An 18,025-nucleotide genomic window follows, 5' to 3' on the forward strand; every position below is an offset into this window, starting at 1 on the left:
CTTTTTTACCTTCAGAAGAAGGAAAGGACAGCTCCGCACAGCCCCCCACCTGTATTCTTAGCGTCAAGGGGAGCCAGGCTGTTCATTTGGTCCATCCTTTTTCAACACCACTTCTTGCCTTATGAGTGCTGCAGAAATATCCTCCAATGAAAAGAAAAGTGTCCTCCTTTAGGGAACAGGAACCTCCAGGTCTTAACTACTCTCCTGGGAATGAAGTCAGCCACAAAACTAAGGAATAATTGGGCAGTTAGGAAGTACCTCTTAACCTCAAAATACAACCCTTCCTAAGGCTGTCTTTTCACCATTACAGCTTCATTCGTGTAGGGAATGAAGGAGCGTCCCTCTTCAAAGACCCTCTTTGAAAATGCAGCGTATCCCAAGGAAAGCCACATATTCAGCTGCTTATTAACAACACGTTTTTCTTGTTAATTTGCCGTTCACAACACACTCCTATGTGTTACCTCCTTAGGCCCTCACTAGGAGCTCCTGCAGAAGATTATGGGTTATTATTATTTCCACCTATCTTGTTGGAAAATAAATCTCAAGCAGTTCCATGGCTCACCTAGACCACCTAGATGGGCAGTGGCAAAGCTGGAACTAAAAAGCAAGTCTTCTCACAGCAGGTCCCGTGCTCTTCCCACAGACAAGGCACCTGCCACCTGGTCCTCACTATTCAGGAGACTGATTGCTGTGAGAGCAGAAACAGAACGCAGGACAGTTCCTGGGAAAGGCAAGAAAAGTGCATGAGCCATTGTGTTGGGGGTGACGAGAAGGGGCTCAGGATAGGAAGGAAGCGGGGACCAGGCCCACCTTCACTTGCTCCAAGTTTTGCCAGGCATATCTGTCCTCAGAGAAACTCACATACACCAGGTGTTCAGAATATGACTGTAGCCACAACTACTTCACAATCTTCCAATCGAGCAAGTCAATCCATTGATTCCTCTAGTAGCAATGGATAAAAACCCAACTCAAATTGGCCTGGACAGTGATGTCCAGAGGGGCTCGAAGGTCACGAAGCCACAGTGCTTTTGGCAGTCCCTCAATACCTTTTCAGACTGTGTTTCTCCTTGTGTAGCAAGTCGATGCTGGGAGCTCCAACTTACAGCCGTTGGGGATGATTTTGCGAGGGTAGTTTTTTCAAGCAAAGTTCAGTTCCCTAAAGCATACTGGCTGAAAAAGTCTTGCCCTTCTGCCCAATAGCCCACTGGCGTTCCCATTCATTATTATTATTTTTTAGACGGAGTTTCACTCTGTCGCCCCAGGCTGGAGTCAAGTGGCATGATGTTAGCTCACTGCAACCTCTGCCTCCCGGGTTCAACCGATTCTCCTGCCTCAGCCTCCCAAGTAGCTGGGACTACAGGCGCCCGCCACCACGCCTAATTTTTGCATTTTTAGTAGAGACGGAGTTTCGCCATATTGGCGAGGCTGGTCTCGAACCCCTGACCTCGTGATCCACCCGCCTCGGCCTCCCAAAGTGCTGGGATTACGGGCGTGAGCCACCCACCGAGCCCGTCCTCATGATTTTTCAAAGACACACACGGCTTCTCAGAACCCGCCCTCCAGGGTTCACCATGCTGGGCTGGCACAGAGACCCATCCGGGCGGTAGGAGCGGGGACAGGCGCGGGGTCGTGGAGGGCCCTGGGCTGTTCCTGATCCTCGAACCCTCTCCTCACCACAGCCGCGGTCTCCTCCCCGGGCCCCGCGCGCCAGGCCCTGCTAAAAGCCCCAGCGGGTCCCCCGGCTGCCGCCGCGCCGGCCTCTGGGTCCTGTCCTCGGAGGCGCCAGGCCTCCGCCTCCAGCGCGGGCCTCTCGGGCAGCGCCGCCCCCACCCCGCCTGCACGGGAGGCCGCCCGGGTCCGGCTTTGGAGCAGGCGAGCAGCGCGGCGCCGGCCGCTGTGCCGGGTCACCCCGCGGAGATGCGTTCCCCGCTGCGCCCGGCCCCCAGCGCGGCGCCTGTGTCCCCAGTGAGTAGCGCTTCTGCCTGCGGACTCCCCGCCGGGGTCTTCCCCGTCGCCGTCAGCGCCTCCGCGCCCTGTGGGCCGAGGCCCCGGCGCCCCTCGCTCAGCCCAGCTCCCAAGGCCCAGCGGGTCCCTGCTCTGCCGTCCGGGGGGCCCGCGGGTGGTCCGGAGCCCGGGGCGCGGCCCGCAGTTCATTCCCGCGCGGCTCCGAGGCCCCTCGCCCTGGCGGCGCCTGCTTCCTCCCCAGCCCTCTCCCTGCGGCCGGTGGCCCCAGCGTGCTGGCCGCGTCTCCTCTTCTCGGGTCGCCGGGACACCAGCCCTGTTGGATTAGGGACCCCCACAACGACCTGTGCCACCTCATCCGCCTCTTTAAAGACCCCATCCCCACGGGCGGCCGCATCCGGAGGCCCAGGGGTGAGGACTTCGCCACGTGGAGGAGGTACACGATTCAGCCCATGACACCGCCACCTCGGCGCGGAGCTGCAGGGGGAAGCTCAGGCACTCACCGGGGACAGGACCCGGGGAACCCGCTGGGGCTTTCAGCAGGGCCTGGCGCGCGGGGCCCGGGGAGGAGACCTGGGGAACAGCCCAGGGCCCTCCCGGAACCCGCGCCTGCCCCCCGCTGCCTGGATGGGGTCTCTGTACCAGCCCAGACTAGAGTGAGTGTCAAGGGGGCGCCTCCGGCCGCGCTGCGCCCCCACCGGGCAGCCCCAGAGGGGCCATTGCTCAGTCCTCACCAAGACCAGCGAGGCGGATTCGGCCAGCCCCTTTCCAGAAGAGGAAGCCGAGGTTCGGAAAAGTCAACCAACTTGTCCCAGGACGCTGGCCGGTTCAGAGGCAGCTCTGGACTCAGACCCAGGCCTCCCAATTCTAAAGGCCACTGCACGAGCGGTCAGGGCCCAGCTACGGGGTCTTTCGGGGAAACTTGGACGGGATAACTTCCACGGTCAGGCGATAAGGTCAGGCTGGTCCTATCTGGGTACCTTATGAAGTCTCTCACTTTCTAAGTGAGATGCCTGTACAGTGCCCACACAGCATGCACACACCCACATGCACACACACACTCATGCACACACAGGTATATTTATATGCATATGCATACATGCACACATGTGCACACATACACCCATGTACACACACATGCACACATGCATACTCCTGGCACACACGTGCACACACACCCATGTACACACACATGCATACTCCTGGCACACACGTGCACACACACCCATGTACACACACATGCATGCATACTCCTGGCACACACACACACACTTCCACCCTCACACTAGCTCACGCTCACACACACTCGAGTCCCCTTGACATCACGGGCATCTTCCCTTCTTGGCTGTACCACGACCCTGGTCTGAAAAGATGCTGTAGGAGATAACCCACCGCCCAAGCCTCACACAAAAAGGCGCAGTTAAAGCACAGTTAAATCAATGAACAGATCCGGCATTTTTTGTGTGATGTTCCTCCCAGGAGGCCCAAAGTTGAGTAGATTTTATTTAAACTGTCTTTTCAAATACATTGTAATTGCTTTATGCTTTGTTTCACAGCTCAGAGTTGGAAACAAATTCCATTTTAGAAGTTGCCATTACCCATTTGCAAGCACCGCCTTCCCCCACCCACCCCCGCCCCCCAAAAATTCCGTGGCTACATCAGGAGAATAGATTTTCTCATTTACCAATGTGAAGCGAAGCAGATGTGTGTGAAGCCTCTAGCTCACCAGATTAACCACGAGCATTTCGCCGTGTTGCTGCCATACTACATGATTACAAAAACAGACTTTTTTTTTTTTTTTTTGAGACAGAGGACTCTCTTAAAAGCAAATTGATTAGGTATTTGTGTGCCCTTTCACAATGACAAATCCATACGATTATTTTCATGAATAATTTTATTTTTATTTTGGTCATGACTTTTTTAAATTAATGGAAAGTCTCAGTCTGCTCAGATGATAAACCAAAAAATGGGATCATGAAGCAAATTCAGTCTTTGCATTTCTTCAACAACCAACTCACATTTCTCTGCTCCTTGACTCAGAAGCTGGACATGTGCTAACAGCTTTTTTGCTTCTGTATATCCTTAATAGGATGGCAGAATCCCGGTGTTAAAAGAATCTTAAAGTCAGCCGTGTCACCATGGGACCCCGATGAGCAAACAGATGTAGACATTCCTTCCAGATTCAGTCAAAGAAAAAATTCTAACACCAGCAGCCATGTTCAGGGTGTGCACGATACGCTGAGCGCTTGGGAAACATCCCCTTGTTTAATTCTCACAGAAACTTTGTGAGACAAGTACTATAATCCCTGTTTAACAGATGGGCAAACTGAGGTTTGGAAAAACACTCATTTACCGGAGGTCACACAGCTGGAAAATAGCAGTGCTGGGATGTGAACCTGGGTGACCTCAAGGCTGAAGTCTTGTTTGTTTGTTTGTTTTGAGACAGAGTCTTGCTCTGTCGCCTAGGCTAGAGTGCAGTGGCGAGACGTCGGCTCACTGCAACCTCTGCCTCCTGGGTTCAAGAGATTCTCCCACCTCAGCTTCCCGAGTAGCTGGGATTACAGACACCCACTACTGTGCACGGCTAATTCTTGTACTTTTAGGAGAGACAGGGTTTCACCATGTTTGCCAGGCTGGTCTCGAACTCTTGGCCCTGTGATCCACCCGCCTCGGACTCCCAAAGTGCTGGGATTACAGGCATGAGCCACCGCTTCTGGCCAAGGCTGAAGTCTTCCCTGCCACTCCACGCATCCATCCCTTACAGATGTCTACAAGGATGTCCACACTCGCAGAAAAAGCTGCTGCTCAAAGCCAAATCATTGTTTCCACCAGGTCTGCCATGAGGCTGTGGAAAGGGCTAGGGATTAGGAGTGAGGTTACTGGGTCACCTAGGTTCAGGTGCCCACTGCCACCAGGGGCCAATCGCTGCCCCTCTCTGGGAGGCTGGATCCCATCTTATCCATGATAGAGCAGCTGTAGAGAGAGGAGGCTGTTGAGAAACTAGAGGACATGAGGCCAGGCATGATGGCTCACACCTGTAATCCCAGCACTTTGGGAGGCCAAGGCAGGTGGATCACTTGAGATCAGGAGTTAGAGAACAGTCTGGCCAACATGGTGAAACTCCATCTCTACTAAAAATACAAAACTTAGCCGGGTGTGATGGCGCATGCCTGTAATCCCAGCTACTCCAGAGGCTGAGGCAGTAGAATCACTTGAACCTGAGAGGCGGAGGCTGCAGTGAGCCGAGATCGTGCCATTATACTCCAGCCTGGGCGACAGACTGAGACTCCATCTCAAAAAAAAGAAAAAAAAAAACAAAACTAGAGGACATGTGAATCCTCTGCCCAGGACACACATGGGACGCACACAGTTGTTTCTCCTGTAGCCTCTAGGAGTACGCCGACACGTGACTTTCAGAAGACATCTGCAAGCTTATTTTTTTTTCCCAGTGGTTTGTGCTTAGTCCTGAAATATGTTTCTGGACATGATGAAGGGATGTTCTCTGCATGCCTATGTCAACAATTAAAGATTAATCCTGATTCAACACATGATGAAAACTGCATAAGGGAGAAAGCTGGAGGTGGTGTGTGGCCTCTGGAGAATTTTCCCAAACTGAATTACATTCATTCACATAATGACAAATCACAGTGAGGACCAAGCACAGTGCCTGGCACCACTAAATGCTGCTCAAGAAAGGTTTCTGGCCGGGTGTGGTTGGCTCATGCCTGTAATCTCAACACTTTGGAAGGCCAAGGTGGGAGGGTTGCTTGAGCCCAGCAGTGAAAGACCAGCCTGGTCAACACAGCAAGACAAAAACTTTACAAATTAGCCAGCTGTGGTGGTGCTCACCTGTAGTCCCAGCTACTCGGGAGGCTGAGACGGAAGGATCACCTGAGCCCAGGAGTGGAGGCTGCGGTGAGCTGTCATCACGCCACTACACACCTGCCTGGGTGACAGAGCGAGACTCTATCTCAAAAAGAAAGAAAGTTTCCACACCAAACTGATACAGGGGCCTAATTCTGAAATGAAACCTTCAAACTTAAAGGCTTTCTTTGTTATCAATTGCTTTTTGCTTTCTACAACAATGATAAATCCAACTGAAATTAAAAATTCAACTAAAAGATATATTGAATCCACATTGCCCATTATAAAACTTGAAGCACAATTTCATAATGGTCCCACAGCTTCCGAATACCACAGGAGGAGAAACCTGTCTGTCTCAAACTCAGATGTTCTAAAATTAAAAGAAGGCTGAGCGTGGTGGCTCATGCCTGTAATCCCAGCACTTTGGGAGGCCAAGGCAGGCGAATCACCTGAGGTCAGGAGTTCAAGACCATCCTGGCCAACATGGTGAAACTCCGACTCTACTAAAAATACAAAAATTAGCCAGGCATGGTGGTGCGCACCTGTAATCCCAGCTACTCGGGAGGCTGAGGCAGGAGAATCGCTTGAACCCGGGAGACAGAGGTTGCAGTAAGCCACTGCACTCCAGCCTGGGCAACAGAGTGAGATTCCGTCTCAAAAAAAAAAAAAAAAATTAAAACGAAAAACAAAGCCCGAAAGACATCCTTCTGTATCCAGTTACTCCACATCCCAAAGAATAACAGAAGAAAGAAACTTTCCCCTCAAAACCACTGACTGTACCATTATCTGCATTAACAAAAATAGGGGGAGGGTGTATGCCACGTTGATAATAGGATGCAGATTTTCTTGATGGGATATACAAGATTTTCTTGATGGGATATACAAGATTTTCTTGATGGGATATACGATACACTCATCAAACATGACCCTAAAGATGATGCATCACCTGGAAAAACGTGTCTGCTGTACAGTTTAAAAGCAAGGTATAAACGGTATGCATCCTGTGGTTAAAATTAGGTGAGCAAATATCTGTCTACAGGATGGATGAGAAAGGATTATGCAGAAAGTTAAATAGCCCTTGGTTTAGGATGGTAAGATTATTGGGTAACATTCATCATGCTAAATCAAGACATAGCTTGGTTATTTAAAAAAGAAAAAAGCGCAGGGCAGGGGGAACAGGTGCAGTAGCTCAGCTCTGTAATCTCAGCATTTTGGGAGGCTGAGGCAGGAAGCCTGTTTGAGGCCAGGAGTTCAAGACTGCAGTGAGCTATGAGCACACCACTGCACTCCAGCCTGGGAGACAGGATGAGACTCTGTCTCAAAAAAAAAAAAAAAAAAAAAAAAAGGAAGGGAGAGAAGGATGGGCAAAGCCATCATGCCATTTCCCGACCTGAGAGCCTAGGTAAAGGAGGCAGCCACAGCTCAGCGGCAGGCAGCAGGAGCCGGAGCACTAATGGGTACGTCAAGGGGCAAGAATGCGATGTGCAGCTGCCTGGAGGAGGGCACTGTGAAGGATCTCTACCTCCCCAACACCCGCCACTGCCCCAGGGAGGGACTCAGAATTATTTCGAGAGAAGGGAGCAATGTAGAAATCTGTGGGGCAGAGAGGGCTCCTCTGAAGGTGTAGGATCACATCCACACTTCGCGAGGTCCTGGAAGCACAGGACAGCGGGGCACAGGGCTCACAGCACACCCCTGGCTGCGCCAGCCCTACTTCACAGCCAGAACTGAGGCTCAGAGAGGCCCCCAGGCTCCTCATCTAGAGCCTTCCCCTCCAGCCCTCAGCATTTTCCTCTTCCAGACTCTGCCCTCCAAAAGCACCAAGCAAGGCGTGACAACCCCCAAGCTATACGCACCTCACCATTCCAGGTCCCGAGGACTTGGGCTACTCCCCAGACTCCCCAACTAGGCCAGAGACATCCTCTGAGAACACTCCCCGTGAGAACATTCCCCAGGAAGCTGATGAAAGTGGGCAGAGAAACAGGGACCTGGGAGCAGATGGCCTGACCTGGGCACACCCGCACTGTCCCAGACTGAGTGCCAAACCCACACACAGGGTTCACAGACATTCGTCCTTTTCACTCCCTTCTTCCAAGGCAGGCTGCAAACCTAAGGGAGCTCAGGCCTGGCCCTGCATGCTCTTCCACCTCTGTGACATTTCTCCCCCTGTAAAACAATGACAGTAACCTCTGTCTGTACATCTCATGAGGCTGTTGTGGGCAACTTTTAGGATTTGAAGTAACTTGTAAAGCTCACATTTTGTAAGCACAGTATATACAGAGAAACACAGATTTCGACACTGTTACAGATAAACCCAAATTTATCAATGTACATAAACCTCTACAGAACAAGCACCCACTGGCCACCCCACTGGATCAAAAATCCTTTCATTGAGTTTCATGCCATCGAGGTGGAATTTCTCTAGAACACAGCTCCAGCTTAGAGCCCAAGCTTCTCACCCTGTTCCTTGGATGGTCACCTACTGGTTTTACCGGCCTCACGTCCTCTCCCCTTTCTTCCAATAACAACACTCCAAATTGTCCTTTGGGATCAGCTTTCACTTCTTGGTCCCTAGAGCTCCAGTGGGGTTGATCGTGCACACACATGAACACACACACACAGACACAACTGAGCCTCGTCCATCGAGAGGCTGCCCTGCAGGTCTCAGTGACCAGGACGGGTAATCCGTATTGTTAGGTGCAGGCCGTTTATATTGATAAATGCAGGCAATCCACACTGGTCCATCAGAGGGAATTAGGGAATTTCTGCTGGGACTGTTGGAAAACAGAAACTAACACTAAGGATGTGAATCTGGAGTTGCTGGAAGCTTCCCTGGCATTTTATGGGGAGAGTGAGGGCATCCTTGAGAAATATGGAGCCAAGAGGAAGAAACAAAATCCGGGCACCTCGAGCCGTGCCTACACAGACACTAGCCTGGACTTCTCCATTACTCAAGCTAATTAATTCCCCCCCTCTTTTTTCCCCGATTTTTATTTGTTGTTGAAACAGCCTCAGTCTGTCACCCAGGCTGGAGTGCAGTGGCACAATCATGGCTCACTGCAACCTTAAACACCTGGGCTCGAGCAATCCTCACACCTCAGTGTCTCGAGTAGCTGGGACTACAGGCTTGCACCACCATGCCCAGCTAATTATTATTATTTTTTAGATGTATTCACCCAGGTAGAGTACAGTGCCATGATCTTGGCTCACTGCAACCTCCGCCTGCCGGATTCAAGTGATTCTCATGCCTCAGCCTCGCAAGTAGCTGGGATTGCAGGCGCATGTCACCAAGCCTGGCTAAATTTTGTGTTTTTAGTAGAGAGAGGGTTTCGCCATGTTGTCCAGGCTGGTCTCAAACTCCTGACCTCAGGTGATCAACCCACCTCAGCCTCCCAAAGTGCTGGGATTACAGGCATGAGCCACTGCACCTGGCCACACACACACACACACACACCCCTAGAAATAAATACATATATATATTTTTTTTCTTTTTTTTAAATAGAGATGAGGTCTTGCTATATCGTCCAAGCTGGTCTTGAACTCCTGGGCTCAAGTTATGCACCCACCTTGGTCCCCCAAAGCACTGAGATTATAGGTGTAAGCCACCATGCCCCAGCCTGAATTCTTTTAAATTGAAGCTGCACCATCTTGGAGTCATGTCACATTGCTATTTGAGGGTAAAAGTATCCAAAGGCATCTAGAAAGGTTGAAGCTAATGGGATGCTGCTCGGTGAGGGAAGGAGGGACAGCCTGCTCTGGCGACCGTGACTCTAACTGCACCCGCTCTGGAAGGGGATTTGGAGGCCACAGTCAGATACGGCTGCTAAGAAAGCCAAGGAGCTGGGGGAAAGGCAGGATAGGAGAGGGTAACAGAGCTTCCCAGACACACCGAGTGGGTGCAGGGGCACCGTATGTGGTCTCTGGGTAGACTGACTGCCTTGGTCCTTGGGGACTGGGGAGTGGCTGGTCACCTCCAGCCTAGCGTCCTCTTCCGTTCCTGCAGTGAGGGAAGTGCCACCATTCTTTGCATGTGCTACGATATGGGAAAGCTGGCAAGCAACGTCCTAGAGTGCCACCCTTAGTCACTCACTTCGGGGGCAGAGCAGCATCTGCTCAAGGGTTAAAGGCCAAAGACTGCAACCAACGGGACTGCGCCAGAGACAATCCCAAACCCAGCAACCTTCCCTTCAGCTGTGGCCGGCAGCACAGCTGGACAGCAGAGCCCCAAGTGAGGCAGAAATTTTGTGGTTGAAGAATGTTCCCAAAATGTGGTGCTTGGGAAACACCAAAGTGGAAGGAAGGCCCGGTTATGAAAACTTAGGCGGGCCAGTGGATGACTGAACCCCCACTCTGCCCCAGCCTCCTCTGGGGTGACAGCAGAAACATTCCATGGCCCCAGCAGACACTGGGGTAACACTCCACAGCTGACCCTGGGGTAACACTCGTGGCCCCGGCTGACGCTCGGGTAACACTCTATGGCCCCAGCTGACTATAGGGTAACACTCCGCAGCCCTGACTGATGTGGGAGTAACACTCCACATCCCTGGTTGACGCTGGGGTAACACTCCACAGCCCTGGATGACGCTGGGGTAACACTCCACAGCCCTGGATGACGCTGGGGTAACACTCCACAGCCCTGGATGACGCTGGGGTAACACTCCACAGCCCTGGATGACGCTGGGGTAACACTCCACAGCCCTGGTTGACGCTGGGGTAACACTCCACAGCCCTGGATGACGCTGGGGTAACACTCCACAGCCCTGGATGACGCTGGGGTAACACTCCACAGCCCTGGATGACGCTGGGGTAACACTCCACAGCCCTGGTTGACGCTGGGGTAACACTCCACAGCCCTGGATGATGCTGGAGTAACATTCCACATCCCTGGCTGACGCTGGGGTAATGCCCTACAGCACTGGCTGACTCTGTTGGTTGCTCCCCAGTAGCCATGCCCAGTCTTCCTTCCTACCAAAGCCTCAATTCTGTTCCAGCGGCAATATGCCCAGCCTCAGGGGATGAGTCAAGATTGGCCAAAGCCTCCTATGGCCATCACATTACCCTTGCCAGTGACGGGGGATGGTGACCCTGTGACCTAGCTCTGGCTAGTGGCTGTAAGTCTGCTGAAAGGTGGGAAAGTTTTCCCCTGAACTGAAATTAAAGAGACAACCTCTCAAGAAGACCGCTGTCTTCCCTGCCCCTCCCCTTCTAGCCAGGCTACTCTTGGGTGAAGACACAGGTTCACAGCTGCAGCAGCCACCTTGTGACCATGAGGAAAGGACTAGAGAATGGCAGACACCGAGTGGCACTCGGTTGTGGCCAGGTCGCTGACAGACCCAGGACGTGTTGACCGTCTTCCAAGCTTCTCCTGTAGCATGTGGTAAGTAAGGACACTCGGATATTCTGTTACCTGCCATCAAAAGCATATTTACCATCCTGTACTTTTCCTGTCTGTTATCGTATTTGCATACATAGGAGTTGTGACCACACTATCAGAGGAGAGGCAGTGGAAGAGGTTGGATGACAGAGCTGGTAAATGGTGGGACCAGGCCTCAAACTCTCTTCTGCTGATAGGAAACCTCCGGCACAGTCTGCTCTGCTCTGCCTCTGGTATAAATTCATTCAGCTTACAGATTCCCCAACCTAAGGGGCCATGTCTCAAACCTTCAAAGCCAGTGTGGAAAAGTCCAATCCAAAATGACAAAATATGTCTGTGAAAGGAACGCCCCAATCCTTGGCTCATTCTAAACATGCTACTATTATTATAAAGCTCTCCCAAACTGTTGCAAGGAAAAAGAAAAAAAAAAAAAAAGAGTGGAGAGAGAAAGTGAGCATGCCAGGAAGTCATTGAAAGGAAACTTTTTTTTTGTTGTTTTGGGAGCCAGTAAATGTCAAGGAAACAAATGTAGCTATGATTTACACTGCATCTCCAGTTGTGCCATAGAATTCAAAAATAGGCATCTTAATTAAAACTGACAGCAGAGAGCAGCCCTGACAAGTAGACAAACCACCAAAGAGGCTGAAAAATCTCCATTTGACTCTGGGTTGACAGTATTTAACCAATATATAGAGTTGATAAGAGAGAAGGAAAATGTGTAAACTTTACTCCGAGTCTCTGGGCTTTTCTTGTTTTCAAACTGATTGGTCTGGACAATAGAAGGCCAACAGCCAACAATAAATCCATTGTAAGCTGGCATGGTCTCCTCTGAATACAACTAAATATTTCTTTAATCCTTGCATTACATTTTTTACTGTATTATGAAAGCCATGTATTCTAAAGTTTTAAGCTTTTATAACATTGTAACTATAGGTATAAGATGCGGGGATTGATTACTTAGGCAACCTATTTAAAGCACTTTAAGAGGATAATATTAGATTTTTTTTGCATGAATATTTTCACATCATAGTGAAGATACGATCATTCATGGCTCTTACTCAGAAATCTTGTTTATCTCTTCCTTTGTGTGCCACGGGAAGGGTCTTTAATGATCATGAGTTGACACGAATATTCCTTTCTTGTAGCTTCTGTATCTTCATTATCGGGCACATCAGCCAGTCCCAGAAAAAGTTATTTCACAGTTCTGTTCCCAAGGGAACAAAGAGAGTGGGTCCCATATTAACAGTGGCTTTTGTTGGCTTTTTTTCCCCCTGACATTAAAGCCATGTATGGTTGGCAAGGATGTCTTTTCTTTAATGTGGACATGGTTTCTGCCTCTGGTTCTCTGGAAACAAGTTTGCTGTAGGACAATCTGCCCGCACACTCACATACACAACTACTTCAGCGTTGGCTTAAAAGAGGCTTCACTGAGAACACATCAGAACTGAAAAACAGCTTCAAGTACAAATGTTCTTTTCTTCCGAGATTTTCAGTTCAATATTTATTTGGCTTTCATATCTAATGGCTTGAAAAAGTATCCATACATCTAATTAGAGTTAATTACTCATTCCCCGTATGTGCCTCCCACAGTGCTCTCCTCCCAGCCAAGGAACTCATTGTCACCGACCAGGCTGTGTACATTTCCCATCCAGTGACATTTACAAGAAGAATAGCTCCTAGCAGAAACAGGCTGGTACCCTAGGAGAGAGAAGCTGCTCACAGGGGCCACCCAAACAACCAGAAGTTCAACCCCAACTGCATTCATACTGCACCATCTCTGACTCTCCACTGGCGGGAAAACCCAGCCAGCTTACACTCCATGCACAGCATGCGCCTCAGATACCCAGCTGGGATTAGCAAGCAGGACCACGTGTGAATGGCACAGCAAATTCTCCAGAATACAGGGTTCCCTGGATTCTAAATTTTTCTCTTGCCTTTCTAATCAAGAACAGAGGGAGAGAGAGAGAGAACACACACCCTGTCCAATAACTCATTTTTCAAGCACTATAGTTCACCCAGGTAAAATTCAGTGCTGCTGCGGGGGAAGCCTGGGAGAGCAACTGCACAGTCTCTCCCGCTGAAGTTCAGGACTCAAAAATCAACACTTCCCAGCAGTGGCTGCCTGCCCAGGATGCCCCTCCCTCCTAAAATAGACACAATTTGTAGTTCCTTGTAAAATGGTTGTATCAGGACTTCTGATTTACTCAATCAGGGCTTGCGGTTTATTTTTAGCAAATAAGAGAGGCCTCCTATGAGAAAGAGCAGCCGCACTTATAGCACTAACAGGTAGAAACTTTACTGGCCCTCCATAAATCAATTCAACACCCTAGTCTCCAGGGATTTGCCAAAAGATAATGGGCGGCAATTATGAAACCATTGCCAGCAGGGCTGAGAGTTCTGAAGTCTGCAGGCCCTTTCAAGGATAAAATAGGAAATCATTTCATGAAGCAGCAATTTTACCCAGAACCCAGCTAGAAGAGATGTGATCCTAGCTTAAATTAAAGTGACTAAGAAACAGGTGGGGTGAACAAGGAGGTGTGGTACGCAGTCATCTTCTCCCACTTTCCTTTGGAGTCCAAAGGAACTCAACATTGGAAACACAGCTGGATACATTAATAAAGATCCCAGCTGGGCAGTCTAGGGAATTGGGGGTGAACAGGCCAGTCCTCCCTCTCCTCCACCTTGAAACCCTGCCTGTATTCACACAGCAATTGAGGATGCCCCCTTGGACAGTGACCTTGGGGTCTGGGGCAGCCATCTATCCCAGGAGGAGGAGGAAGGCTCGGCAGGGGAGGCTCTGGCCAGCCCACCAGGGCCCGTCCAGTTTTGTGGGGAGGAGAACTGCCGCACATGCTGCACAAAAGGTGGAGGCTTTGACCAACATGCTGGGTGAGGGCTTTGAGGACCCAAAGGTAGCTCTTTCTTTGAAGACACACAGCAGCAATCTTAACCCTTAGAAGTGTCACAGAGCCTCATATGAGCTTTCAAGTAAGCTGTGGAAGTCGCGATTCCCAGGTAAGGGACGGGAAACTCGGGATGTCCTGCGAGCCCACACCCCAGATGGCACCGCCTGAAACCAGAATCCAGGTCCTCCACCCCCGGTTGTTTCTCCTTCCCCTCATCTTACCAAGTCATGTGGGCGCCCCCACCCCCATCCCCGAGGCCTCAGTGCGACGGTGATGCCTCAGCCTTGGCGCCTGAGCTGCTGGAGACACACTGGAGCACAGAGGGGCCCAGCCCTCGGGCCTGTCTGAGGCTTTCCTCCGCCGTGACCACCGCCTCTCCGTGTGTACCAGCGTTGGTGAGGAACAGTAGGTGCCACTGGTCACAGTTACCAGATACTTCCCACGAGCCTCATCTTTATCCCCGACTCTGGCCGCCGGCGGGAAGCGGCGTGTCCGAGCGCACACCCCGTGGAGACTGACCCTAGGTCTGTTACTCCAAAGTCCCTGGTCTCTCCTTCCCCTTTCCCGCGGCCGCCTGCCTGGCACGGGACCCTGAGGCCGGAGCGGAGACCCCAAAACCCCTTGGGGCCGGCACCCCCAGCCTCCGCCTCGGCGCAGACGTGCCCATCTCTGGGACGGCCCCGAGCGCACGCAGCCGGCGGGCGACCCTCCGGCTCCCAGAGACCTGCACGCTGCCCCCGGCTCCCAGCGCACCGCCACCCTCAAGCCGACACACCCAAGTCCGCCCCAGCCACGCGCCCCGACGCTCACCTCCCGCAGCAGGCGCTCCAGGTGCGGCTCGGCCCAGGCGTCCAGGGCGCCTGGCGGCCCCGCGCTCCGCAGCAGCTCCCGCTCCTCCTCGAGCGCCGCCACCCGGCCCTGCAGCGCGGCCGCCTGGACACCCAGCAGCAGGCAGGCAGCCGCCGAGCCCACGGAGAGCAGCAGGCACAGCGCGCTCACCGCCCGGGACCCGGCCGTCGTCGCCGAGCGCCCTCCGCCGCCGCCGCCCGCCGCATTGCCCTTCCCCGCGTCGCCGCCGCCACCGGCGCGCTCGCCTGGGCCCATGGCGCGTTCGTCGCGCGTGGACTCTCCGAGGGGGCGGTGCTGAGCTGGGGCAGAGGCTGAGTGCGAGAGGAGCAGGCGGGACAGCCCGAGGCACGAGGTCCGCCGGGCGCGGGGCTTAGCCTCCGGGTAGCAGCGGATCGCCGCGCACGCCCCCTTCGCCGCCGCCAGCTCCTCCGCAGCGGCCACTTTGGGCAGTTTCCTCTATGCAAATAGACCCTGCCAGAAAAGGAGCAGGGACCCACCCAGGGGAGGAGCGGCCGGGCTGGCCCCGCGCGGCGAGGGGGCGGGGGCGAGGAAGGATCTAGCTCCTCGGAGCCACCGGTCGACGCCAGGCTGATCCCACGCGCAGCGCGCACCTCTGCCCTCACCTGTCCCGGGCGCCGGCACCCGCCCCCGCACGCACCTCTGAGGCTTCCCCAGCCCAAGTCCGCACTGTGGACCCCAGAGGTCGGAGGGGCGCCCAGCGACACCGCGCCCCTTCTGCAGCCCACCCCTGGCTGGAGCACCCACCACTCGTGCCTTAGCGCATTCCTCTAAACTTGTGAATTAACCTTTCTGACACTTGTAAAAGTTCAAAACTTCAAATCCTGTAAAAAACTTAGTGGGTCTGTCCTAGGTGGTGGCTTAGCGCCGCTTCGTGGCGGAAAGCGACCTCTGCGCACTCACATTTAGAGAGGCAGGGTCGAGATTGCGCCAAACAGAAATACGCCTCTTAGAATCTTCTCGAGTTGTTAGCTGCCGGACTTCGGTGCGCGAAACAAAAATGGTTAAGACTGTTTCTGGCCTAGAGAGGGCTTTTGAGAAAACTGAGACTATAACGAATGGGAAAGAGTCAGAAAATGAACTCCAAGTCTTGTTCAACTGATGACTTAATTCTGTATTAGACGCACAACTTGGCCAAAAATTATGATCTGGTATGCACCACGCTTAACCTGTACTGCGATTCTGCTGCAAATTGAAATCACTGGGCTGAGGCAAGAAGGCTGTGGCGCACAGCCTGGGTCCAGGGAACACAATGAGTGGCACTAACAAGTCGTGGCAGGAAAGAGAAGAACTGCTGGAAGTCAGGCTGGGTTCAGATTCCTACCAGGCATATTCACGTCCTAAATGGGTCCCAGGTAACTCTTTCGCTAACTCCTGTAATACCTAAATAAAACAACAAACCAGTAGCTCAGATCTTTGTGATTTGAGTAACCCCCCAACCATTTTTTTTTTTTAAAGAAAAATACATTATATCCATCTTCCCTCTCACTCTCTGGATATCTTCCGGTTGTCTAATTTCTGTGGATACTCACCTTTTAGAACTGTTGAGCGCCTCTGGCTAACATGTTCCGTCTCTTTCCCTTAACTGAGATGGCCGGGGATTATGGTCGATAGCCTCGGCTCTGTGCTAAAGTCTAGTGTATGCCCAATAGAATGAAAAGTACTTGTGCTAAGCAAACTTGACACTCTATTCTGAAAAGAGGCCAACACCCTCTTACAAGTCAGCACTACATTTCTTACAGGCACATAAACTGCACACCACCTACCTATGTTAATGTTACTGCATGTATTGTTTGCCATGTTCCAGAAGCTTCTGTGTATTGAAAAAGCCAAGCTCACTGGCCCCTGGGCCTCTGCCCTTGCCTACCACCTCACTACCTGCATTCCTGCTCTCAGATCAGGAATGCAAGCCCCTCCTCATCCTCCAGATCAAGGTCCTCAACCTCACTGCTTCTAAAAGACCTTCCCAGACTGCCCAATTTAAGGTGGCCCAAGGGGCAGCTGAATTAAGATGGAAATACTGTCTACAACGCATTCTAAAAGGCAAAAAAGAAAATGACTTACTTGTGTCCATTTGGGTCCTGGAAGACTAGATGGCATCCTCAGAGAGGGTGACTCAAGACAGCCTGAATGTACAGCCACTTCACAAAGTGGAGAGCAGAGGGGCCAGCAGGGGAGGCCGAAGCAGCACTTTGCGGGTATTGACAGTGGGAGGCCATCACCATCCCTAACTGGGAACCCTGGGGAACTCGGAGCTGTAGAAGAGGGCTGCTCCACAGCACCTGTGGCCCTTGGTTAAGGGGAACAGCCAAGCCATGGCTTGAAAGGGAGGCAGCTCACAGAATAAATACTCAACCGCTCTCTCCTGCTCTCTGATCTACTGGGGCCTTCCAATGACCAAACCTCCAGGGCACGGGGCCAGCCTCCTAAAGGGCAGAGAGCAGAGGCAGAAGGGTGAAGGGCAGATCTTGAGGGGGAATAAAAGAATATCCACTAACCTATCATGTGTAGCATCACCTAACAGGTAGACAGCACTTACACCAATCCCGCTACTGCTGCCTATGAATGGCTGACCTGTCAGCAATAGACTAAACAAGGTACTCCTCAGGCAGACTGACTGGCCACGTGGTAGCAAACCAGCTACTTTGGATTCCCTCCCTCCTGCAAGGGCCAGTGGTTTGCCCCTCACAGGGACAGCACCAGGTGTGGGCTTGTCTTTCCCGCCTGCAAAGCCTCAGCCAGCATTGCTATCCTTACAGAATACCCAACCCACAGGTACAGGATCTCACACACCACCACACCCAACCAGGGCACCCATTTTACAGTAAAGGTCTGGGGTGGACCCATGGACCAAGGAATCCACTGGTTGTGTTGCATCCTGCATTGGTCAGGAGCAACCAGCCTCGTAGAATACTGGAACTGCCTTCTGAAGGCACAGATGAAGCACCAGCTCAGAGGCCACTCCCTGAAGGATTTAGTGCCATCTCTCAGGATGTAGTGTGTGTGTTAAATCAGGAACCTCTGTATGATGCTGTGCTCCCATTAAGAATAC

The 18,025-nt window shown here is 52.1% G+C and overlaps 1 protein-coding gene across 1 annotated transcript in view; it reads right to left on the reverse strand.

Moving 5' to 3' along the window:
* The window catches only part of COL23A1 (collagen type XXIII alpha 1 chain), a 347,240-nt gene extending 331,841 nt beyond the window's left edge, over positions 1-15,399 (reverse strand). The window contains exon 1 of the mRNA XM_054487618.2: positions 14,917-15,399. Coding sequence (XP_054343593.1) covers positions 14,917-15,210 — 294 coding nt within the window. The 5' untranslated portion in view covers positions 15,211-15,399. The remainder of the gene's footprint in view (positions 1-14,916) is intronic.
* Between the last annotated feature and the right edge of the window lie 2,626 nt (positions 15,400-18,025).

This window comes from Pongo pygmaeus, chromosome 4 (genome assembly GCF_028885625.2).
Source record: "Pongo pygmaeus isolate AG05252 chromosome 4, NHGRI_mPonPyg2-v2.0_pri, whole genome shotgun sequence".
Taxonomy (NCBI): domain Eukaryota; kingdom Metazoa; phylum Chordata; class Mammalia; order Primates; family Hominidae; genus Pongo; species Pongo pygmaeus.